The 25,619-nt window shown below is 41.7% G+C and overlaps 1 protein-coding gene across 1 annotated transcript in view; it reads left to right on the forward strand.

Annotated features, from left to right (window-relative positions):
• CD109 (CD109 molecule) overlaps positions 1-25,619 on the forward strand; it is a 187,295-nt gene that overhangs the window by 67,978 nt on the left and 93,698 nt on the right. Inside the window, exons 13-16 of the mRNA XM_040349961.1 lie at positions 8,199-8,300; positions 9,982-10,044; positions 16,446-16,622; positions 17,700-17,852. Coding sequence (XP_040205895.1) covers positions 8,199-8,300; positions 9,982-10,044; positions 16,446-16,622; positions 17,700-17,852 — 495 coding nt within the window. The remainder of the gene's footprint in view (positions 1-8,198; positions 8,301-9,981; positions 10,045-16,445; positions 16,623-17,699; positions 17,853-25,619) is intronic.

Genomic DNA, 25,619 nt, shown 5'->3' on the forward strand with positions numbered 1-25,619 from the left:
GATATGTGAGGGTGGAATAGGCCGAGACAGGGGAGGCAAAGGCCTCCTACCTGACCCTGAACTTCGGCCCATCCTTCCTTGTTCCGTCTGTATGCCTGATGTTTATCAAGGTGTTATGGGATCGATGGGATGATGAGATAGAGGGTAATTTTATGTATTGCCTTGGTTCATAATTTGGATGTATTCGGAAATGGTCATGAAGTGGGACCAACAGGCCCAGAGGTTGTTGTGTTTGGAGATGTTTTCATGGGAGATGGCTATGGTGCAGCAAGAGTTGCACGAGAGAAAAGTCTAAGGCAAGGGTGGTTACCTTTGATGTTATGTTGTGGACTTCATTCCAGAATTTTTGGATAATGGGACAGGACCATCAGATGTTTTTATCTTTTATCTCTTCCTCCTCTTAAACGCAGTTTGAACTTCTTTGTACAAAAGTAGTCTTTTGCTTTTGATAAGCGGTTTTTATTGCATTCACATAATTTTGGAGCACTATTACTCACAAGTAATGCTGGATAATATACTAAACTTTGTGAAAACTTTGCTGTTTTAAACAACTAGCTGTTACTATTTCTTAATACAATGTTCCCATTGCCAGGGCCATCTTTAAGGCAGGGCAAAAGGGGAAGCTGCCCTGGGCCCTGTCATTGTTGTGTAGTTGCTTCATACTTGCCAACTATCCCAATTTAAATTCCCATGTGCTTTGAAGTTTTAGTCCTGTGCTGTGTCCTTATATCTCAGTGTGAAGTGCTGCTACTAATGCTGCCCAGCAATGCCCTATTGTTGTGTACAGATGACTCACCTGCATGCCCTATGTTTACATGTAAATAACCGCCATGCATATGTAAATAACAGGAGCATTCATATGTAAATAGCTGAGGCCGGCAGCATTCATATGTAAATAAAGGCAGCATTCATATGTATATCATGCCCCTCTGCAGTAAAGAGATGATGTGCTGTAACCTCTAGAAATCAATCAGTGAGCAGTATTACTGTACAGTAAACTCTAGCAACCAATCAACAAGAAGAAATCATGTGCTATAACCTCTAGCAACTAATCAGTGAGCTGTAATGTGTGCTGTAACCTCTAGCAACCAGTCAGTAAGTGGTAATGATATGCTATAACCTATGGCAACCAATTGCAATCACTGCCTCATCTGATACAGTAAACTGATTTTAAGTCTAGCTGATATTGATTGTATGTCTCGGAGCAGGTGGAGAGCAAAATTGCATTGGGGGGGGGGGGATTTTTTTGCCCAGGGTCCAACCAACATTAAAGACAGCCCTGCCCATTGCTCATGGATCATATTTGCAGACTAACTAAAGCATACATTATTGCTAGCTTTAAAATGTATCCCTCTTATCGATCCACCTTATGTTAATTTCATTTTCAAGCAGCTGGATGATCAGGAAAAGAAAGCAATTGAAGGAATACATGAACACGTGAATGTTATAAAATGTGAAAAAGGGTTATTTTTTCAGATCATTTTAAGTGCAATGTGTTACTAGATATTTTGTTAAATTATTCAAAAAAGTTGTATCTGCCCATAGGGATAACTATGAGTAGTCAGCAGGCTTGCGGTTGAGAACAAATAAACATACATAGCTGACTGTACATGTAGCCAGAAAATGACTGCATTCAGACATTGGTGTGGTCAGGCCCCATTAGGAACATGCCTGATAGTGATCCATTTAAATTCAGTGAGACTTTTTGATGACGCACACAGTAGTATCTGGCCAGTTGGATAATACTTCTGGCATGTTTGCGGCCAACTTACTTAAGTGTTTCTGTATTACAAAGTTATTGGCAGAGTGCTGTTAGAATTGTGCAATATGTAGATATCTGTGTCAATATTCCTACTAATTAGTATGGCATCTCTTTGATCCTATATGCCAGATTCCTGGTCCTGCAGTATCATTATACTGTATGTGAATGATATAGGATTTACTTTACAGGCAAATCTCACCTTTCCATTGGGAAAAAGGAATAATCCTTTGTTGACCACATATTTGTTTCCAACATATTGGAAAATGTTGTGAATAATAGCAAGCACTTTGAACAATCCGCAGTTCCTGTGATTTCTTGGATGCTAAATCATATGTGACCATTTATTACAATTAGTGCTTGGATTATTCACTTCACTTTAGAAAATCAAGTGGTGCATTGCTAAAGTTAGGTTGGTTGTAAAGAATTGATAACAGTGTGTCAACCTACAGACTTATAGTATACAAATGTACTGTGCTTATCCTACAAATTCTACGATTTTACAGACATCCACCAATATTCGAACAATAGACTATCAGCCTAAAAATACAACTGGCCAACAGACTCTTCCTCTGGCAAGGGTGCCTGCTGTAGTACAACAAGCATTCATGTTATCACCTGAATTTTACCAATATTAGCAATTTCATCAGATTTAGATTATAATCACCTGGGGGTATGGGTAGCATTTGGTAGCATATTCAAAACAATACGATTTCCAAATTATGTTCAAGAAAAAACTTTTGGGGCTCGTTCACATGGGTGGCTGGTGGGGAATAAAAATAGGAGTTTGAGCTGGGGTTTTACTGCCCCCTGACTGACAGCTAAATGCCTGGCAACAACTCCTGTACCGCTTTTTGAAAGGAGAACACTATGGGCCGCATTCTCGTAGAGCCGCGCATCTTTCTGCCGGCGTAGTGCATCTCATATGCGCTACGCCGACGTAACATAGAGAGGCAAGAACAGTATTCACAAAGCACTTGCTCCCTACGCTGCGCCAACGTAACGTAAATTATTTGGCGTAAGCCCGCCTAATTCAAAGTAGGTGGACGGTGGGCGTGATCCATTTAAATGAACCGTGACCCCATGCAAATGATGGTCCGAACGAATGGCGCATGCGCGCGCATGCTCAGAATCATGTTGAAGATACTCCCTAAGATACGACGGCTCAATGCCTACTACGTGAACGTAACCTACGCCCAGCCCCATTCACGTACTACTACGTAAACAGCGTAAAATACGACGGCTGTTCCGTCGTCCATACCTTTGCATGGGATGCGCCTCCTATAGGTGGAATAACTTTACGCCGGACGTACGCCTTACGTAAACGGCGTATATTACTGCGACGGGCGCAAGTACGTTCGTGAATCGGCGTATCACGGTCATTTACATATTCGACGCGTAATTCAATGGAAGCGCCCCTTGCAGCCAGCGTAAATGCGCCCAAGATACAACGGCGTAGGGAACTTACGTCGTTCGGACAAAGCCACATTTCAGGCGTATCTTGCATTAAGAATTAGACGGAGCACATTGACACTTACGCGGCGTATCTGTAGATACATCGGCGTAAGTGTTACCTGAATCTGGGCCTATGTGTGAGTTTTTCAACTCTCAACATGAAAGTGAAAAAATCACCCATGTTGGCTGATGCTGCTCTCAAGTAATCTCTGTATTTTTCCTCCAGTCATCTTTCATATGGTACAGTCAAAGTGTATGTAAACTTAACATATCATATTCCTGATATGTGCCTGCTGTACCATATACAGTGCCTTGAAAAAGTATTCATACCCCTTGAAATTTTCCACATTTTGTCATGTTACAACCAAAAACGTAAATGTATTTTATTTGGATTTTTATTTGATAGACCAACACAAAGTGGTACATAATTGTGAAGTGGAAGGAAAATGATAAATGGTTTTCAACATTTTTTACAAACAAAATATCTGAAAAGTGTGGCGTGCATTTATATTCAGCCCCCTGAGTCAATACTTTGTAGAATCACCTATCTCTGCAATTACAGCTGCAAGTCTTTTTGAGTATGTCTCTACCAGAATTGCACATCTAGAGAGTGAATTTTTTGCCCATTCTTCTTTGCAACATTAATATGCTTTGATCTAAACTGCTCCATTGTAGCTCTGGCTGTATGTTTAGGGTCATTGTCCTGCTGGAATGTGAACCTCTGCCCCCTTCTCAAGTCTTTTGCAGACTTTAACAGATTTTCTTCTAAGATTGCCCTGTGTTTGGCTCCATCCATCTTCCAATCAACTCTGACCAGTTTCCCTGTCCCTGCTGAAGAAAAGCATCCCCACAACATGCTGCTGCCACCACCATGTTTCACGGTGGGGATTGTGTGTTCAGGGTTTTGCTTTTAGACCAAAAAGTTAAATTTTGGTCTCATCTGATCAGAGCACCTTCTTCCACGTGTTTGCTGTGTCCCCCAAATGTCTTCTCACAAACTGCAAATGGGACTTCTTTTGGCTTTCTTTCAACAATGGCTTTTTTCTTGCCACTCTTCCACGAAGGCCAGATTTGTGGAGTGCATGACTAATAGTTGTCCTGTGGACAGATTTTCAAATTTTTCTCTGAGCTGTGGATCTCTGCAGCTCCTCAAGAGTTACCATGGGCCTCTTGGCTGTTTATCTGATTAATGCTCTCCTTGCCAGGCCTGTCAGTTTAGGTGGAAGGCCATGTCTTGGTAGGTTTGCAGTTGTGCCATACTCTTTCCATTTTAGGATGATAAATTGAACAGTGCTCCGTGAGATGTTCAAAGCTTGGGATTTTTTTTTATAACCTAACCCTGCTTTAACCACTCCAGCCCCGGACCATATTGCTGGTCAAAGACCAGATCACTTTTTGCGATTCAGCACTGCGTCGCTTTAACTGACAATTGCGTGGTCGTGCGACGTGGCTCCCAAACAAAATTGGCGTCCTTTTTTTCCAACAAATAGAGCTTTATTTTGGTGGTATTTGATCACCTCTGCGGTTTTTAGTGTTTGCGCTATAAACGAAAATAAAACGACAATTTTGAAAAAAAAATTATATTTTTTACTTTTTTCCATAATAAATATCCCTCAAAAATATATAAAAAGCAAATGTTTACCTCAGTTTAGGCCGATACGTATTCTTCTACATATTTTTCGTAAAAAAAAAAACGCAATAAGCGTTTATTGATTGGTTTGCGCAAAAGTTATAGGGGGTAGTTTTATGGCATTTTTATTAATATTTTTTTTTTACTAGTAATGGCGGCGATCAGCGATTTTTTTTCAGTACTGCGACATTATGGCGGACACTTCGGACACTTTTGACAAATTTTTGGGACCATTGGCATTTTTATAGTGATCAGTGCTATAAAAATGCATTGATTACTATAAAAATGACACTGGCAGGGAAGGGGTTAACACTAGGGGGCGCGGAAGGGGTTGAGTAGGTTCCCTGGGTGTGTTCTAACTGTAGGGGGGGTGGCCTCATTAGGGGAAATGACTGATCGCTGTTCATACATTGTATGAACAGACGGTCAGGCATTTCTCCCCTGACACACACAGCTCCCGGTCCTCGCTCTGTAACGAGCAATCGCGGGTGCCCGGCGGGCACACGCACGGGAGTCAGGGACGATCGGGGGGCGCGCATGCCCCTATTGGCTGCTGGGCGAGGTGACATATAGCTACGTGCTCTCGTCCAGCAGAGCCGACCTGCCGCCGTAAAACTTCTGGCGGCTGGTCGGCAAGCAGTTAAACTTCTCCACAACTTTATCCCTGACCTGTCTGGTGTGTTCCTTGGCCTTTATGATGCTGTTTGTTCACTAAGGTTCCCTAACCTTTGAGGGCTTCACAGGACAGCTGTATTTATACTGAGAATAAATTACAAACAGGTGGACTCTATTTACTAATTAGGTGACGTTTGAAGGCAATTGGTTCCACTTTATTTAGGGGTATCAGAGTAAAGGGGGCTGAATACAAATGCATGCCACACTTTTCAGATATTTACTTGTAAAAAGTTTTGAAAGCCATTTATAATTTTCCTTCCACTTCACTAATATGCCAGAAGTATTGTCCAATTGGCCAGATACTGCTGTGTGTGTCATCACAAAGTCTCACTGAATTGAAATACCAATAAAATACATTTCTTTTTTTGGTAGCAACATGACAACATTTCAAGGGGTATGAATATTTTTTCAAGGCACTGTATTTGTATGGAAAAGTATCCTGTTGTCTTTGAATTGCTTCCTTTGTGTGACATACCTGGTCATCCTGCTAGCCCCTCTGCTTTCCTATTAAGAACTGACCACACTAAGCAGGGTCAGTACCCAGTAAGATAACTTGGGAATTGTTTAGCTCAAATGAAGCACTCACCAGAGAGTTCAGTCCATGTCAGATATTTCTTTCCAGGGCTTGTAGGTCCACTTTTATTTAAAACAGAAAGCAAAGTTCACAGCAATCAAATAGCTTCCCTCGCAGGAGGTTTCCACTATCAATACGTACATAATAATATTCAGCCTTCTGTCTTTCTTTGGTAGCCCTGCTGCTGTGACTCTCAGGCTTTGGCCTTTCTCTCTGCTCCCTTGCAATGACATAGACTGCTCGAGAGGGTGGAGCCCAGAATCCTAGTTATGATTACCCTAGGAACCCAGCACACAACTGTACCATCAGTGTGCCTGTTGTCTACCAGACTTGACCCAGACTGCGTTTTAAAACTGTGACAGGGCACCCCACTGTCACATAAGATAAATTCTGATTGGTTGATATGGCTTATTAAATGTAGAAATTATCACTTTAAGTTAAGAACTGATGTTAAATAAAGTAAATTGGGTGGCTTCATTTTTTTTAATTATTCATACTATTTTGCATAATTGAATCAAACAGTACCATAGCAAGATTCTTTAAATACATTTAGGAGAACTATTCTCACCTATGAGTTGTACTGGCTTTCACAGATGCATGTTGTGTCTTAGAAAATGAATCCTTTAAAAGGGCCATCATGTTCATGTTTTGTAGATGTATGCACCTTTCCCCCTTGATGCTCTTATTAAAAGTCCAATATCATGTCATTAAAGGGTCACTAAAGGATTTTTTTTTTTTAGCTAAATAGCTTCCTTTACCTTACTGCAGTACTGGTTTCATGTCCTCGTTGTTCGTTTTTGCTTTGAAGTAGCTGTAATTCTGCTGTGATCTCCACACTTCTTGGTTGCCTGTTTCCTTATAACCATGGTACTGGGAGATTTTCACGGTGGTCTAAGCTGTCATTACTGTGTGTCTAAAACTCCTCAGAACCAATCAAATTCATTTTAAAAACAAAACACTGCCCTGGATTTGTTTGTTTTTGTTCTGTGAGTCTTCCCGACTCACCTCTCACCCGGAACTTCATGTATGTACCTTTAAAACCGAAAGTGAAACTAGAGGCACATTATATGATAGATTAAATTCAATTTTTAATCATTTTTAAAAGGAATCAGTTAACTTTTATGTCTCTATACCCTGTAAACTGTCATTTCAGCAAACAATTTTTTTTCCTTTAGTGACCCTTTAAAGTACATTTTAGAAGGGTTAAAACAAACTTTTTGGGTTTGATTTAATAAAGGAATAAAAGGTGTTCACTTTAAATAATTTAAAAGTATAACCTGTTTATATTCTGCAGCTATAAGGTTCTCAGTGCTCTCTGGCAGAAAGGGGTGACTAAAACTGCCCAGATACCTGGCTAAACTTTCTCTTTGTCATTGCCAATGTGTTTATTATTGGCTACTATTCCAAATGTAATACCTCCACTTTAAAAAAAAGGTGTCTACATACTTTATTTAAGTGCCTAATAAATTAAAATTTTGGACCCAGTCATGGAATAGTACCCTTCTTATAACTGAACCTTTCTACCCTTGTTCCCAATCTAGATATATATGTTTAACTAATTCCCTGCTGGCTTTTGAAGCTCAACCCTATATGACTATAAATGTTTACACACCTTTATCATTCCAGGCACTTTCTCTATATCCTCTTTTTCTTTCACTTTTTTCTGTTTCTCCCTTTATGTCCGTTTTATGATTTATAATTGTTACTGAGTATTTCTTAAACGTAGTACTTTTCTAGAACAAAAACAAGTCAGCCTGTTCACATTGAACATACAGTATAATTAAAATAATCGGAAATCAAAGTACTGGTATATGTTATTTGGTAGCACATGACTGGCTACGTCAATAATCACTAAACATTTAGTAAATCAACCTCAATGCACCACTGTAAGACTTGTGAAAGGCCACTAATAGCAGTACAAATGTGTCCCAGATCCATCCAGTGTTTTAACTGTTAGTTTAAAAAGAAAATGATATAAGAATTTTTTTTTAATGCTATAATAATGTACCATAATTAAGGGAAGTTCTGTATATATGGGTGTGGTGTGTTTATAAATATAAATTATATATAATATGTATGTGTTTATATTGCATATTGTTTTTCAGGCTGTATTTCTGGACAGTGTGAATTCAATTGATGTTGATGATTTATTTAATTCACCAAATAAAGTATATCTGCAGGCCCAAAATGAATACCATGATGTAAAGGTAAGCCACACAGGACTTGTTTATTAAAAAAAATAAAATAAAAAATAGAACATGTTGGTGAGTTCTAGTTCTTTTTTTATTGATAGTTTTAGTTATGATGAGGCATCATTCGGTAATCTTCACCAAAGGGGAGGCACACTTTTCAGGTAAAACCACAGACTGTCTCAAAATTAGTCATAAAAGTCCATCAAGCTTAGATCATGTAAACAATGCTTAACTGTCTTTAGTAAAGTCAACCACACCTAGTCCTATTTCCCATAGTTTATTCCTTATGGGTAAATCTTTAAAAGGAAACTAGAAAGGTTTAGGATTGATTTTGTTGTACTTAAACATGTATTAGTGTGTAAACTGGGTTATGTTTGTAGTTTTTTAAATATTACTATTAAAAATAATCATTTACTACAGGACGCACCCTTCTCACAGATAAATAAGGATTTTTTTAAAGGGAGAGTACAGAAAAAGCAGTTTGCATTTAGACTGTTTCTCTCTAACTGGAAATCTAAACAGAGCCATACAGAGAAAAAGGTGGTGGATGAGTCATTTCTATTACATTTTCTGCAGATTTTTGTCTTCAGATTTGCCAAAACCATGTAGTACAAGGGCCTGCCTGATTGCATACAAATTGAAGCTCTTAAGGTTTGACCTCATATTATATGGTTTTGGTAAATCTGAAGACAAAAATCTGCAGAAAATATAATAGTGTGTATGGGGTCTTACAGCTCCACCTGCTTTGTGGAAAAATACATATTCATATGTAATATTTCTTACACATTTTAAAAAGTAAAATATTAAATTGATACTTGCTGTGCTTAGGAATTTCCTTATGAGTAAATCTTTAAAAAGATTCTAATACATGTGGAACATTACAAAGTGATTACAGTGTAACAGTAAATGTTCAATTTAAACATTATACTCCATTAAACTAACACTGTCCCATACTATGACTGTAGTACATTTTTATTCACAGCTTAAACATTTTGATATTTGTTTTTTATTTCATTTATTTCACATGCGAGATCAACCGATTTCAAACAGCCTTTTAAAACTGTGACAGGGCACCCCACTGTCACATAAGATACATTCTGATTGGTTGATATGGATTATTAAATGTAGAAATTATCACTTTAAGTTAAGAACTGATGTTAAATAAAGTAAATTGGGTGGCTTCATTTTTTTTAATTATTCATACTATTTTGCATAATTGAATCAAACCATAGCAAGATTCTCTAAATACATTTAGGAGAACTCTATTCTCACCTACAAGTTGTACTGGCTTTCACAGATGCATGTTGTGTCTTAGAAAATGATTCCTTTAAAAGGGCTATCATGTTCATGTTTTGTAAATGTATGCACCTTTCCCCCTGAATGCTCTTATTAAAAGTCCAATGTCATGTCATTAAAGTACATGTCATTAAAGTACAGCTTAAACATTTTGATATTTGTTTTTTATTTCATTTATTTCACGTGCGAGATCAACCGATTTCAAACAGCAAGTTAAATTATTTAAAGAAAATTAATCTTTGTGGCATTTATTAACCTTATATACAGTATGGGACCTACAGTATTATTCAGGCTTTTTTATATAGCCCTATGTTACAGTTACTCTACAGACTAGCAATTACTTTAAATGTATATGTCAATTTAAATGTAATTATTCTTTGTGTATTTATTTTTTATCTAGGTCGGCATTCCATTTAATCTGGATGTACAGAGCAACATTCATTTGGATGAAATAAAATATCTGGTAATTTAGCATTAATGAATTAATTAAAGCCAAATGAGAAATATAATAAAAAAATTGCACTGCAACTTAAAATGGAAAAATAAGTAAACACATAGCAAACAAAAAATAATAACAAAGTGTATCAGAGACAGTTGTTCTCTTATATAATATGATATTCAGACATAGACATAAAGAAGTCAAGGAAACACTTTAACATTATGTTTAAATACATGAAAATTAATGAGTTATAGGTTTATTAATCGTTATCTCTTTCTCCAATCACCACCACAGAGATCACTAAAAATAATCCCTTCCAACGTGCCACCACCTCATAAAATATCACTTATGATATATTACTGACCTCCAAAATATATGCAGGTCAATATGTGTCTGTTGGTATTTCTCCATGACATCAAAAAATTCCAACTCCTCTCCTTTATTCCTCCTTATCTTGACTTTACAGGCTGGTTTATGTAATGTAGTACTCTGAAAAGACAGAGAATTCTCACAAAAATAAAGTGTCATTTAACAGTTTTTTAAGTATTAAAGCAAGAAAAAACATATACTGTATGCTCATAGTTCAACACAGACTATGTATGACAGCACTCAAAAACAATAGTTTCTAGACAGATACAAGCTATATAGTAGCAAATAACTAGCTACAACGTTCCAAAGTGTGATGGCTTCACAAAATCTTACCCTACGTCGGGCATCACTAAATGGCGGACCGAGGTCCGGTTCCGGCCCCAGTGGCCATTCTATCCGGACCGCAGCCCCGCCAAGTAGTTTCCTGTGTGTCCTCTGTCACCGGCTAGTTTGCTCGCCCGCCTGCCTGCCGCTGTGGATGCCGCTCTATACACAGCATGGCAGGCGCGGCAGGTCCGTGCCTCTAACATTGTTTCACTCCCCCCTCGCTGTACTCCCCCCTCCCCACACTGCCTGTGAGTGTCTTAATCACACAGGACACAAAGCGCGACTGCTCTGGACAAAGGGCGGGACTTTTTAAGTTAAAAAGTGGGTGATTGGTTGCTAGGCAGCGGGGGCGGTCCCAGCAATAAATCACTCACTTTTAATGGGGAAAGTCCCGCCCATTGTCCAGAGCGGCCATGCTTCATTTCCTGTGTGATTAAGGTAGGGTTCTGTGGGAGGGGGAAGTGCAATGCAATGCAATGTAGGACAGGACAGTGGACGTCTGCAATGGGGAGTCTGATGTGTCAGGACCAGTTTGTGATGGGGGGGGGGGTCATCCTGTGATAGGGGGTCTGTGATGGGTCAGGACCAGTTTGTGATTTGGGGGGGTCAGTCTGTTATAGGGGGTCTGCTATGGGTCAGGACCAGTTTGTGATGGGGGGTTCATCCTGTGATAGGGGGTCTGTGATGGGTCATGACCAGTTTGTGATTTGGGGGGGTCAGTCTGTGATTTGGGGATCAGTCTGTTATAGGGGGTCTGTTATGGGTCAGGACCAGTTTGTGATGGGGGGGTCCATCCTGTGATAGGGGGTCTGTGATGGGTCAGGACCAGTTTGTGATTTGGGGGGGTCAGTCTGTGATTTGGGGGTCAGTCTGTTATAGGGGGTCTGTTATGGGTCAGGACCAGTTTGTGATGGGGGGGTCAGCCTGTGATAGGGGGTCTGTGATGGGTCAGGACCAGTTTGTGATTTGGGGGGGTCAGTCTGTTATAGGGGGTCTGTTATGGGTCAGGACCAGTTTGTTATGGGGGGTCAGCCTGTGATAGGGGGTCTGTGATAGGTCAGGACCAGTTTGTGATTTGGGGGGGGGGTCAGTCTGTGATAGGGGGTCTGTGATTTGGGGGTCAGTCTGTTATAGGGGGTCTGTTGTGGGTCAGCAGGGCCAGTCTGTGATAGGGGGTCTGTGATGTGTCAGGACCAGTTTGTGATGGAGGGGTTTGTGATGGGGGGGTCAGTCTGTGATAGGGGGTCTGTGATGGGTCAGGACCAGTTTGTGATTTGGGGGGTCAGTCTGTGATAGGGGGTCTGTGATTTGGGGGGTCAGTCTGTTATAGGGGTCTGTTATGGGTCAGGACCAGTTTGTGATGGGGGGTCAGTCTGTGATGGGTCAGGTCAGTCTGTGATAGGGGGTCTGTGATTTGGGGGGGTCAGTCTGTAATAGGGGGTTGGGTATTTGGGGGGGGGGGGTAGATACAAATGCAATTCACTTAGACATACAGGCATACCCCACTTTTAAGTACACAATGGGGTTTATTTACTAAAGCTCGAAAGCGCAAAATCAGGCTCACTTCTGCATAGAAACCAATGAGCTTCTAATCCCAGCTTGTTCAATTAAGCTGTGGTAATAACACCTGGAAGCTCATTGGTTTCTATGCAGAAGTGAGCCTGATTTTGCGCTTTCCAGATTTAGTAAATAAACCCCATTGTGTACTTAAAAGTGGGGTATGCCTGTACCTTTAAAATACGGTAAAACAAACGAAAACTCCATCTGTCTAAAAATTATTTAAAATAATATATTATATACTGTATATATATATATATAAATTAATTCACCAGCAGAAGGAAGGAGATTCTCATTCCCCTAAAGAGATTTTCAGTGAGACCTCATTTAGAATACTATGTCCAGTTTTGAAGACCTCATTTACAAAAGATATCGGTAAAATAGAACATATCAAGAGAGACTTTAGGAACTAAGGGCCAGATCCACAAAGAGCCGGCGTAACGTAAAAATTCCCATTTAAGTTACACTGCAATAAAATTTCTACCTAAGTGCCCGATCCACAAAGCACATACCTAGAAATTTTCGGCTGTGTAATTTAAATTCCGCCGGCGCAAGGCGTTCCTCTTCAAATGGGGGCGATTCCCATTTAAATTAGGCGCGCTCCCGCGCCGGCCGTACTGCGCATGCTCGTGACGTCATTTTCCCGACGTGCATAGCGCGAAATTACGTTACGCCGAGCTTTGTGGATCGCGCGGGGTCAATAAAGTTGCTTCGGGAAAAAAAAAAGATAAGGCGGAAATTTTTTTTTTAAAACAAAAAAAAAAACGCGTCGCTGGACAGAAGGGTCTGCTTTTACAAGGTGTAAACAGTTTACACTTTGTAAAAGCAGCCCTAATTTTACGATTGCAAACTAAAACTCACGGAGAAAAACCGAAGCTGAAAAGCTTCGTGGATCTCCGTAAGTGCTAATTTGCATACCCGAGGCGGCATTTCGACGCGAAATGCCCCCAGTGGCGGATGCGGTACTGCATCCTAAGATTCGGCAGTGTAAGTCCCTTACACATGCCGGATCTTCTGTCTATCTCTTGGAAACTGATTCTGTGGATCAGTTCCAAAGATAGAAACAGGGATACGACGGCGTATCAGTAGATACGCCGGCGTATCCCTTTTGAGGATCTGGCCCTTAATATGTACAGTCTAGAACAGGAATGGGCAAACTATACGGCCTGGCGGACCTTTTAACCCGGCTCGCGGAGCAGTGTTACCAACCGTCCGTTAATTTACACGTAAATTTAACCCCCTTTTCGGGGTGTCCGTAAAGTCCGTTATGTGCATCAGGTGCCCATAAAAAAGATGGCTGCTGGGCTCTCACGGCTCCTCTGCCTATTGCACTCGCCAACGGCTGTCACTGCCATGTTCCTCCAGAGTCCTCCTGACTCGATCGGCTATTCAAAAATGTAACTGCGCCCGGCCGGCTTCGGCCGGGCTCGGGAAAGCTTGTATCCACTCGGCCGGACGGCGCATACGCAGTTACGTAATGGCGCCACTCTGCGCCATTTTTGAATAGCCGATCGAGTCAGGAGGACTCAAAAGGGACATGGCAGTGACAGTCGAGTGCAATAGGCAGAGGAGCCGTGACAGCCCAGCGGCCATCTGTTTTACATGCACCCGATGAGGTACTATATATAACAGGTTTTTTTTTACTAACATGCTGCACCTTGTGTATCATTGTAAAAACTCTGTGTATATAGAAGGGATGAAAATGCAATGGTGACTGTACATTTCCATAATGGCAAGTCCTAAATCAACAGAAGCTGTTTACACAAGCACTGGGAAATGGCTGTCAGCAAATTAAATTACTCAGCAGGGACCTTGTCCAGGGAAAATATCCCATGTCTTCCATCCAGACATCAATATATTTTTTATGTATCATGAAAGTGCAGCACATATGCTAAAATTAGATTTTTTAAAAATAACCAGTATGTAATCTGTAGTGACCTCTCCAAAAAAGGATTTGGCCAGATCGTTCCTTCCACTGAGTACAAAAAGGATGTATGTTCTGTACAGGCACTGAAATATACTAGCAGTAGTGGTATTATACTACCATGTGTGCGCTATAACCCCGCCATACAAGTGCCCCGCCATACAGGTACCCCACCATACAGGTACCCCATCTACTCTTGGTCCGGCCCCCGGGTCCAATATATGAACTTATTGCGGCCCTTGAGTCAAAGAAGGTCTAGAAGAAGGAATGAAAAGTGGAGAAATGACTGATATCAAGGAGGTGAATAAGGTTCAAGAAGGCAGTATTTTCAATATGAAACCAAGATTAAGAACAGGGGAACAAGACCTCAAAGTAACTGGAGGAAAGTTCAAAAAAGTTCAAAAAAGGGATGTACATACAGGGATCACAATTGCAACCCAAGAAACAAGCCACTCCATTTTTCTCCAGCCTTTCAGCGCTGCAGGGGATTTGTTCCTCTAGATCAGTGGTTCTCAACCTTCTAGTGCCGTGACCCCTTGATAAAATTTCCCAAGTTGTGGGGACCCCTAACAGTAAAATTATTTTCGTAGCGTGGGTTGTCAGCACCCACCCATGGCAAGACAAGTAATTTGCACCCCTAACCCGCGGACATTTAGCGCTCCCTGGGTCCTTTTAATGGCAACTATAATCGCAGGTAGTGTCACTCACTGTGTCTCTGGCTTCACTGTGTTTCCAACTTTGTGGTGTCTCGTAGCAGTGACACCTATGCCAAAATCAGGAGATAGGGTCTCCTCTATCCCCTCCCACTTAACATTTCTCACCAGTCAGCTGACCTCTAGCCTTTGCCCCCCAGCCATGCCGTGAACTGAAAGAGGCTGAGTGGGCGGCCACGTGCTCCAGTGATAGCCCTGCTGGGTGGCTGCAAAAAGGCTGGGAGAGTGATGCGGGCTTCAGAAACAGCCCAGGATTCGGTGACCCCTGGCAAATCATCATTTGACCCCCGACGGGGTCCCGACCCCCAGGTTGAGAACCACTGCTCTAAATTCTGCACACCCTCCATCTTTATCTCCTCCTGCTGTGATCAGGCTCCTGTCCCTTCCTTGTCCTAATGATCTCTACTGATCACTGACTCTGTTCATTCATAACTGAGGCATAGCAAACTGTGTTTACTATGCTTCAGGTTTATGAATGAACTGGAAGCTCTGTATAGAGCTATTCCCATCCATTCATTTTGTGCTGCTGAGGCAGCATGAAAGGAGATAGAGGGCTGTGTCCTTAATCTCCTTTCTCTGTTTCAAAGGTGAAACAACAGAGGTCTGTTTAGACCCCAGATATTTCACAAATAAAATGGTAAAAAAAAAAACAACAACAACAAAAAAAAATACTGACACCAGTGGCAGAACTACCAAAGTTGCAAAGGTCACACTTGCAAAGGACCCTGGCATGCAGCTACCGTGGGGGGCCCGATCAGGGGGGCCCCATTATGGTTTCTTGCATCGGGACCCTGAAGATTCTAGTTACATATATTAGAGGTAGTGAGTCAGTCAACAGTAAATGGCTTCAAACATTATTGGGACAAGCAAAGTTAACAAAAAACATAAAAAACAAAACATGTAATAATAAAAACAAAAACAAACAATAACAATACAGGCAGACTCAATGGACCACTTGGTCTTTTTTTTCTGCCATAACATTTCTATGTTTCTATAAGTTTGGTAACAGTATTGACTGAATAATTGTCCGTCAAACTGCCACAGTAATAGAAACTGAAAAGAGGCCTAGTAATGAAGGAATATTAAAGGCTGATACTTACATGGTTAAAAACGTAATGTTCTAAAAGTCTGTCATATCACCACTTCTAATGAGTTGGAATATGAGCTACATATAGTATTGCAGATGTGAAAACACAAATAGGTTACTTAAAGGGGAGAGCAGATACTGCTACTGTTGGCCTGAAATATTCATTGTATTTAGAAAATGAAGGTTGCAGTAAAGAGTCTCAATGTGTCACAGAGTTCTCTTTGCCTAATGCTGCAGAGAGAACTCTATGATTGGAGGTTAGGCTGGTCCCATGACTTTGACAGGTCACATGACTGGGCTTTCCTGCAATTATAACTTTTTTTTTTAAATTGCTCTCTGCTTGCCTTGGAAAAAAGGGGAGCTAGGCAATGGTATGCCCATAGTAAGGCTATATTACTGTTTTCACTTTATTATGATGTTAGAATGTTTTTTTGTTTCTGTTTTTCAGGTCATTTCCCGAGGTCAAATAGTACATGTCGGTAAGGAGAATGCTATGTCACTAACATTAAATCCTCAAAGCTCATGGACTCCGGAGGCATGTTTAGTTGTTTATACAACGTTGGGTGACGGGACGGTCGTTAATGATGTTACCACTCTCTCTGTTCATCCCAACTTTGAAAATAAGGTGAATTTCTTTTTCTGTTGTTAGTCACCATGTGTACCATTTGTTATTTATTATTACATTAAGGTGTATCCACAGGCAACATGTTTTTTGTAATGTTGAATCCAGTAAGTAAGTAAGTATTATTACATGCGTCCTCATTTGGAAAATTCACTCTCTATTTGTCCTAGTTGTCATCATCACTGGCACTGAAAGCATGGGGAAAATCCAACATTTTGAGTTATAACTGAAACAGAAATACGGTTTGAATCTTCCTATGGTTCACTTGTTCTGGTGACAACTAACTAAGAGAGGATTTTCCTCGCTTTGGAGTGATTTCCAACATTTGTTGTGGAGTGATTATTCACTATGCTTGGTAAAACATTCCACAAGTTGAACTAGTAAGAGGGTCTTTCCTGTTTGCAGAGTAGCAGATCCTTTTTGGAATGGCCCAGTTTGCAAGTACCCCTTTTATTATCTACTAAAGTCATGCAAATCATGACTTTATTGATGAGCCTGGGCTTCTTGACATAAATACCTTCACTCTGACTTTGCCAATATAGACATCCACGGGACCCCTTGACTAGCCCGCTCATTAAGTTAGACCTAGAGCAGATAATGCAACCTACAAAGTGAATTGGAGGCTATGATTTGCCCAGTTACAAGCAGAGTAGATGAAAAATGAAAAAATTAAATAAATGGTTGATTTAGTAAAAGCAAATAGGCTGTTCAATTTGCAATGAAGTTTACCTAAGCTTACAGATGTGATGAAAATATCCTTCGCAAAGAATATACAATCATATGAAAGAAAACAATAATTAATAATTCTGCTTACACAAAATTGTAAACATTCCCTAACAAAACAAACAGCCCATTTATCTTTAGAAAATCAACCCCAAAAAAATATTTATAGCTGTCAAGCTAAGGATCATATTTGCAATAGTAAAGTTAGAAATGCACAAGTACATTATGTAACATTGGAACACCATGTTTCTGTTTTGTTTAATAGATGATAAATATATATATATATATATATTTAATGTCAAATATCTTTACATTCCTCCCATTTCAATTTCTCTAAAATAACCATATTACTTGCAGATTTTTGTTTCTTGGAACAAGGAAAAAGCCAGCCCATCAGACAGTGTATCACTAAAGATCAACGTTACTGAGTCTAATTCATTGGTTGGGCTTTCAGTTGTGGACAAAAGCGTAAAGTTACTTGGGGACAGACAAGAAATTACTACAAAACGTGTGAGTTCACATTGGTTTGCATTTATAAAAAACGTATTTCATTTTTACAAAGGTGTCATTGTTCAAGCCTATACAACATTCTTAAAGAAAAATAAGCAGATAGTACATAGGATGGCTCTATCAGTTTTTTTTTATATACTCTTTATTTTATTTTACATTTTAAGCCATACAAAGCCGTTTACAGACAAAAGGGTAAGTGATGGTAAAATGCAACTTAAGGGCATATACTGACATCCGTCGCTCCATAATACATTACACGATGAGTATATTTATTACTAGGACAAGCCCATTCCTGTCCTAGATTTTCGATCTAAGTGGACTTTCCCCTCACACTTTGGGGGAAGGAGATAGGACTTGTTCAATAAATCAGAGCAGATACCTTACAGCATCCTAGACTCACATAAAGTAAAATAAGAACATAGAAGACATGAAAAAAAACATATACAAAAGGAAAATAAAAATTATATACAAGTACCGCTGAGGACTTTGTAAATCGGAAAACACACCTGGTTGATTGGCTAATGTGGTGTAATCATACTAGGAACATCCATGCTAATTTTGTATCTGGTTCTGAACTGGACAAGTTGCCCAAGGCAGGATCTGACAAAGTTAACAGAGCAATATCTAGACTAGAGGAGACTGTCCAGAGGTATAGCACCGCCATGAGTCCAAGATTAAGTAAAAGCGTTCACAAGTTCCCTTGCATGTGGCCACCCATTCCTCTGCTTCCATGATCTCCATCACCTTCCCAAGCCAGTCCAACTCACTCGGAAAAAGGCACATCTTTACCTAGGCTATCTGATATGTGTCTGCGTAGAGCAGACCAAAAGAGTGAGACCAACGGACAGTCCCACCAAATGTGGAGGAGTTTGCCCGCATCCCCTCCAACACAGCTCAGAGACCGATGGATAAATTCTAGCAAGGGAGGTGGGCACTCGGTACCACCGGGACAGCAACTTATAGTTATTTTCTTGTGTTTTAGAGTCTACAGAGCTAGAGTGTGTGAGACTCAGTGACTCAGTGAACTCACACCCGAGATCTTGTTCCCTCTCTCTAATGAAGAATTGTTTTAGGGTTAGGGGGAGCCAAATCTAGTCATTTATAAAGAGCTGAGATCATATCTGGTAGAGGTTCTTCGGCTGACCCCATGTGTTCAAACTCTGTAAGGTTAGGTCTAATCAAGGATAGGTGGCGTTGTGAGGAGACAAAATCAATGAGTTGACGATATCTCCAAAAGTGAGTGCCGTCCTGTGTCTTCAGAAGAGGTGGGTCTTATGTTTTTTTCTGAAGGCCCAATGGTTTTCTTCCATGCGGATGTCCGTGGGTAGAGCGTTCCATAGCCGTGGTCCTTGGACTGCAAATCTTCATTCTCCTTTAGATATGTAGCGGGTCTTGGGGATGTGGATGAGGTTTTGGTTAGTTGACCGGAGGGCGCGACTAGGGGTGTAGTGTTTTATTTTCTCACACAGGTATTGAGGAGCGTTTCCGTGTGTGCATTTGTGAGTGAGGCAGAGGGTCTTGAATGTAACCAGATCCTTCACGGCTAGCCAATGGAGGGTCCTCAGGGACGAGGTGATTGATTCCCAGGTTTTTTTTCCCGTTACCAGTCTGGCTGCTATGTTCTGGACAACTTGTAGATGCAAAATTTGGTATTTGGGGAGTCCGAGGTAGAGGGAGTTTGCGTAGTTGAGTCGGGAATTGATGATTGTTCCAGTTACTACTGCTGTGTCCTCTTCCGGGATGAAGGGGATGAGTCTACGCAGCAGGCAGAGAAGGTAGTGAGATCCGCTGACTACTGATCCTATTTGTGCGTCCATAGTCATGTCTGAGTCAAAGATGACTCCAAAGCTTTTGACTTTGGTGATTGGGGTGATGATTTGCCCAAGGAGGGTGGGTGGTGTGCATGTTGTCCTATGGTTTTTTATCCGGTTTATGTGGAGAAAGAGAAGTTCTGTTTTGGATCCATTAAGTTTGAGGGAGCTCTCCGTCATCCAATTATCGATCAATAAGGGGAAATATTCTAGTGTATGGTATTGGTCCTTTTTGTCAGTAAAGCTAAGGTAAAGTTGAGTGTCATCAGCGTAGGAGTGATAGAGCAGGTCCTGTTTGCTGATGATTTTGAGGAGTGGGCAGAGGTAGATGTTGAAGAGCACGGGCAATAGGGGTAATCCTTGAGGGACTCTGCATGTAATTGTACGTGCTTCCGAAGTGAAAGCTCATATTTTCACTGTCTGGGATCGATTCTCTAGGAAGGATGCGAACCAGGGTAGATCAGAATCTGCGACTCCGGCTACTTCTATGAGACGAGTGAGCAGAGATTTGTGGTCTACTGTGTCAAAAGCTGTGCTGAGGTCCAGTAGCACCAGCGAACATGTCAAAGTCAAAAGGGAAACCACCGTACCGCTCCCTGAGGGCGTCCTGCAAAATTAGGCTGTGACCATTCAGGAAGCAGAACAAGCTAATACCCCCATCAGTTATCCAGGGGGCAAAAAAGGACAGCTTCTCCCCAGGAGGAAACCAGGGAAAGCCACTAACTGGCACTAGTGGTGATGTTGGTGGGGCTAGGGACCTATTTAGCCTGTCCCAAACTTTGAGGACATGTGTTGTTAAAACTCTATCGCTCGAAGGGACCCACGGTGCGTAGGATAGATTACGGCCTGCCATAGTCTTTTCAAGGGGTACCCATAATTTAGAGGAGGTGTGAAATCTCCAGTTAAGAATGTGCTGCAGAGCAATAGCTCTATAATACTGTAAAATATTGGGAAAGCCAAGGCCTTCCAGGCCTTTGGGTCATTGCAACAAAGCCATGGCTATTCGTGGTCTCTTACCTTTCCAAACAAATGAGGTGAAGGGGCTGCAGAGCTCAGTAAAAAGTGTCTAGGTAGGGACACAGGCACAATCTGCAGGATGAAAAGTATGCAGGGCAATACAGTCATCTTAATAATGTTTGTGCGGCCAATCCATGTGAAAGTTACTCTATCCCAAGATTTTTGATCCTGACGCACCTTCTAAAGTAGAGGAACATAATTGTGTGTGTAAAGGGAATCTAGACGGTCGGTAAGTTGAACGCCCAGATTTTTTATGGAGGTGGAGGCCCAAGTAAATGTGAAAGCTCTCTTCAAGGTAGCAGCAAGGGCTGGGGGGACATTTATCGGCAGAATTTCAATATTTTGTATAATTAATCCGAAAGTTGGATACTTGACCGTAAGAGGTTAGTTCCTTCATCAGGTAAAGCAATGAGACAAGGGGGTCCACAACATGGAAAAGGATGTCGTCGACATAAGCCGATAATTTATGTTCCACTGAACCAACCAAGACTCTTTTGATACTCTGATTAGCTCAGATTTTCCGAAGCAACGGTTCTAACACCAGAGCTAACAATAGGGTTGAAAGCAGGCACCCCTGCCTCGTGCCATTCCGAATGGAGAACTCAGTGGGAAGCACAATATTCACCTTGACCTGGGCAGTAGGGGATGTATAGAGCGGCAGATATGGGGATGGACAACCATGTGTTCAGGCCCAATGGCCAGCTGAAGAGCCCTAATAGAGTTTTCCCTGGCCTCTTGGGCTATAATAAAGCCTGTCTGGTCAGGGTGGACTATCGAGGGGAGGAGATATTTCAGTCGATTGGCGAGGATTTTCGAAAAAAATGTGTCTACGTTTAGTAGAGATATTCGCCTATAATTCTAGAGGAGGGAATGGTCCTACCCCTCCTTAGGAAGAACCGTGATGTGAGCCAATGGGGCACCTTGGAAGCCAGCAAGTTAAAAAAACATGCACATATGTGCCTGAAGCTTAGTAAAAAACTTCAGGTAGTAAGCTTTAGTAAGGCTGCATTCACACCTGAGCGTAGCGGTTTGCGGTGGTTTTTACTGTGATTTGCCGTAAAAAAAGGGCTGCGTTTTTTACCGCGATTTGCCACGCCAAACGATGCGTTTTTTACCGCAATTTTTTACAGGTCTAGGGTCACCAATGTAAAATGCCCAAACGCCCAAATTCGAGCGACAAAAAAGGGTCCAGAACTTGTTTGGGCTTCAGGCGTTTGGCGTCAGGAGTTTTGGAGTGGAGATGTGACCCATCTCCATAGAGAATAATGTATTTTTTCCCCTCTAGCGTTTTGGGGCGTCGCGCTTCAGGCGACAAAACGCTCAGGTGTGAATGCAGCCTAAAACTGTTAAAACAGTTAATCGCTTTCGGATCAGCCCGTCGCTTGTGTTTCAATTCAGCCTGCTGCAGAGCCGACAAAACTCCCTGGGGGCCAGATCCACAAAAGGGATATGCAGGCGTATCTGCTGATACGCCGTCGTATCCCTGTTTCTAACTATGCGGCTGATTCATAGAATCAGTTACGCATAGATATTCCTAAGATCCGGCAGGTGTAATAGTTTTACACTGTCGGATCTTAGGATGCAGTACCGCGGCCGCGGCTGGGGGCATTTCTCGTCGAAATTCCGCGTCGGGTATGCAAATTAGCACTTACGGAGATCCACAAAGCTTTTTCCCTTCGTGAAGTCTCCGTAAGTTGTTAGTTTGCCGTCACAAAGATAGGGCTGCTTTTACAAAGTGTAAAGTTAGTACACCTTGTAAAAGTATACCCTTCTTTCCCTCGTCGCTGTCAATTTTTTTTTTCAATTTTTTTTTCCCGCCGCATCTCTTTTTTTTCCCGACGCAACTTTTTTTTACCCGTCGCGATTCACAAAACTTGGCGCAAGGTAACTTCGCGCAAAGCACGTCGGGAAAATCGCGACGGGAGCATGCGCAGTACGTCCGGCGCGGGAGCGCGCCTAATTTAAATGGGACTCGCCCCATTAGATTGGGCCCGCCTTGCGCCGGACGGATTTAAGTTACACCGCTGCAAATTTCTAGGTAAGTGCTTTGTGGATCGGGCACTTAGGTAGAAATTTTGCGGCGTTGTAACTTAAATCTGAATATTTAAGTTGGGCCCGCTGTACGTGGATCTGGCCCTGGAAGTCTGCCTGCCTCTCCTTTTTTAACCTAGAACCCCAGGCAATTAGGGAGCCTCGTACCACAGCTACCAGCTGTTTTTAATTAAGGCATACTGTTTAGATCAACACATTTACATCAATTTATCTACATTAGTTTGTTAACCATGAAAATATATATACACTATATTACCAAAAGTATTGCGACACCTGCTTTACATGCACATACAATTTAATGGCCTCCCAGTCTTAGTTCGTAGGGTTCAATATTGAGATGGCCCACCCTTTGCAGCTATAACCGTTTCAACTCTTCTGGGAAGGCTGTCCACAAGGTTTAGGAGTTTTATGGGAATGTTTGACCATTCTTCCAAAAGCATATTTGTGAGGTAAGGCACTGATGTTGGGCGAGAAAGCCTGGCTCGCAGTCTCTGCTCTAATTCATACCAATGGTGTTCTTTCAGGTACAGGCCAATCATTTTCCTCCTCCCCAAACTTTCTTATCCATGTCTTTATGGACCTTGCTTTGTGTATTGGTCGAATCATTTGGTGGAGGGAGGATTATGGTGTGTTTTTTTTTGGTTATATAGTTTTTTGCTGCTTTTGTACCATTTTCTCTTACTCCTTAAAGCGTTTTTAAACTCTAAAACAAAAATTTAGCTTAACACAGTTTACCAATCCATAGTTGTGATGACTGCAGTACTTACATGAGAAAAAATGAAATACAACACGTATCGGCCAAATGCTATTGAAAGTGTCAGCCACTCAGACTCCATTCAACATGTTTCATTGTTAAAGAACATCTTCACTGGCAAGTGCCTTGGGCTTCCACAGGGTTCTTGCTGTTTGAATTTGTATATAGACAGAGAACTTGGGAATTACTTGACCTAGAAAATGAAGAATGGGAGAGTGATTACACCCTGCACATAGGGTTGCCACCTGTCCGGCATTCACCCAGACAGTCTAGGTTTTAAACCATTTGTCCAGGTTTCAGTCTGCCTAAAGCCCGGACACATTGTTCAAACTGGACTGTGGCTCCTCATCCTCTAGCTGGCCCATGTAGCCTCTCTATCACACCTGGACACCTAGTTAATGTCACCCCCGCCACCCCTCTTTGTTAAGCACAAAACGTGCCCATCCGCCCGTCCTCTCTGAAAGGAAAACTACAAGTTCTGACAGCTTGTAGTTTTAAATGAACTACCACAGTGCTGTGGAGCATTGAATACCAAATTGGCGTCCTTTTTTCCCCCACAAATAGAGCTTTTTTTTGTGGTATTTGATCACCTCTGCGGTTTATATTTTTTGCGCTATAAACAAAAATAGAGCAACAATTTTGAAAAAAAAAAATAATATTTTTTACTTTTTGCTGTAATAAATATCCCCCAAAAATATATAAAAAAACACATTTTTTTTCCCTCAGTTTAGGCCGATACGTCTACAAAATAGGGGATAGTTTTATGGCATTTTTATTAATATTTTTTTTTTTACTAATAGCGGCGATCAGTGATTTTTATCGGTACTGCGACCTTATGGCGGACACTTTTGACACATTTTTGGGACCATTGGCATTTTTATAGCGATCAGTGCTATAAAAATGCATTGCCTACTGTAAAAATGCCACTGGCAGGGAAGGGGTTAACACTAGGGGCGAGGAAGGGGCTAATTATGTTTCCTAGGTGTGTTCTAACTGAAGGGGGTGGGACTGACTAGGGGAAATGACAGATCGCTGTTCATACATTGTACGAACAGACGAACAGTCATTTCTCCCCCTGACAGGACCGGGAGCTGTGTGCAGTGATCGCGCTTGCCGGGAACGCGCGCCGGCACCAGGGGCGAGCAGGGGGTGTGCGCGCCTCCGGCGGCGCGCACGCGCCCCTAATGTCTGGAATGCGAAATGACGTATACCTACGTGATTTTGCGCAGCCCAGCCGACCTGCCACCGTATAACTGCGGCGGCTGGTCGGCTAGTGGTTAAATGTCTGTCTCTCAAATTCAATACAGAATAGATATGTGATGTGTGTGTCACCGGCGCAAAAATTTAAAATGCATTGTTTACTGTGAAAATTACAATTGCTGTTTGGGAGTTAACCACAATGGGGCACTGAAGGGGTTATGTATGACCTCATCTGTGTTTCTAACTGTGGCTGTAGGTGTGACGTCATTAATTGTGATTCCCTATATAAGGGAACACACGATCGATGACAGCGCCACAGTGAAGAATGGGGAAGCTGTGTTTACACACAGCTCTCCCCGTTCTTCAGCTCCGGGGACCGATCGCGGGACTCCAGCGGCGATCGGGTCCGCGGGGCCCGCGACCCACGGCTGGGCACTTAAAGAGGACGTACCTGTACGTGCTTGTGCCCATTCTGCCGACATACAGTATATGTGCAGGAGGCGGTCCTTAAGTGGTTAAATGTGCAGCCTTTAAACAATGCAATCATTTTTACAGCGTGATGAATGTGCTATCTCCATTACGAACGCTACTTTTACCGAAGGTGCGCTCCCGTCTTATACTTTATTCTGAGCATGCGCACGTTTCTAAGCATACACACAAATGTGTTTTTCGTCGTAAACCAGCCCGACGAGAAACACGACGAGGAAATTGAGACTCCCGATGAGAAAAAAGAGAACATGTTCTCTTTTTTTCTCGTCAAAATCCACAAAAGTTTTCTTGACGGAAAACATACACACGGCCGTTTTCCTCGGCAAAAATGCTCTGCCAGCATTTTTCTTGATGGATTTTGCCGAGGAAAACGGTCGTGGGTACGAGGCCTTAGACACATTTTCTGTTCATGGGAGAGTTGCTGTTGAACCCAGACAAGAATAC

Source organism: Rana temporaria, chromosome 4 (genome assembly GCF_905171775.1).
Source record: "Rana temporaria chromosome 4, aRanTem1.1, whole genome shotgun sequence".
Taxonomy (NCBI): domain Eukaryota; kingdom Metazoa; phylum Chordata; class Amphibia; order Anura; family Ranidae; genus Rana; species Rana temporaria.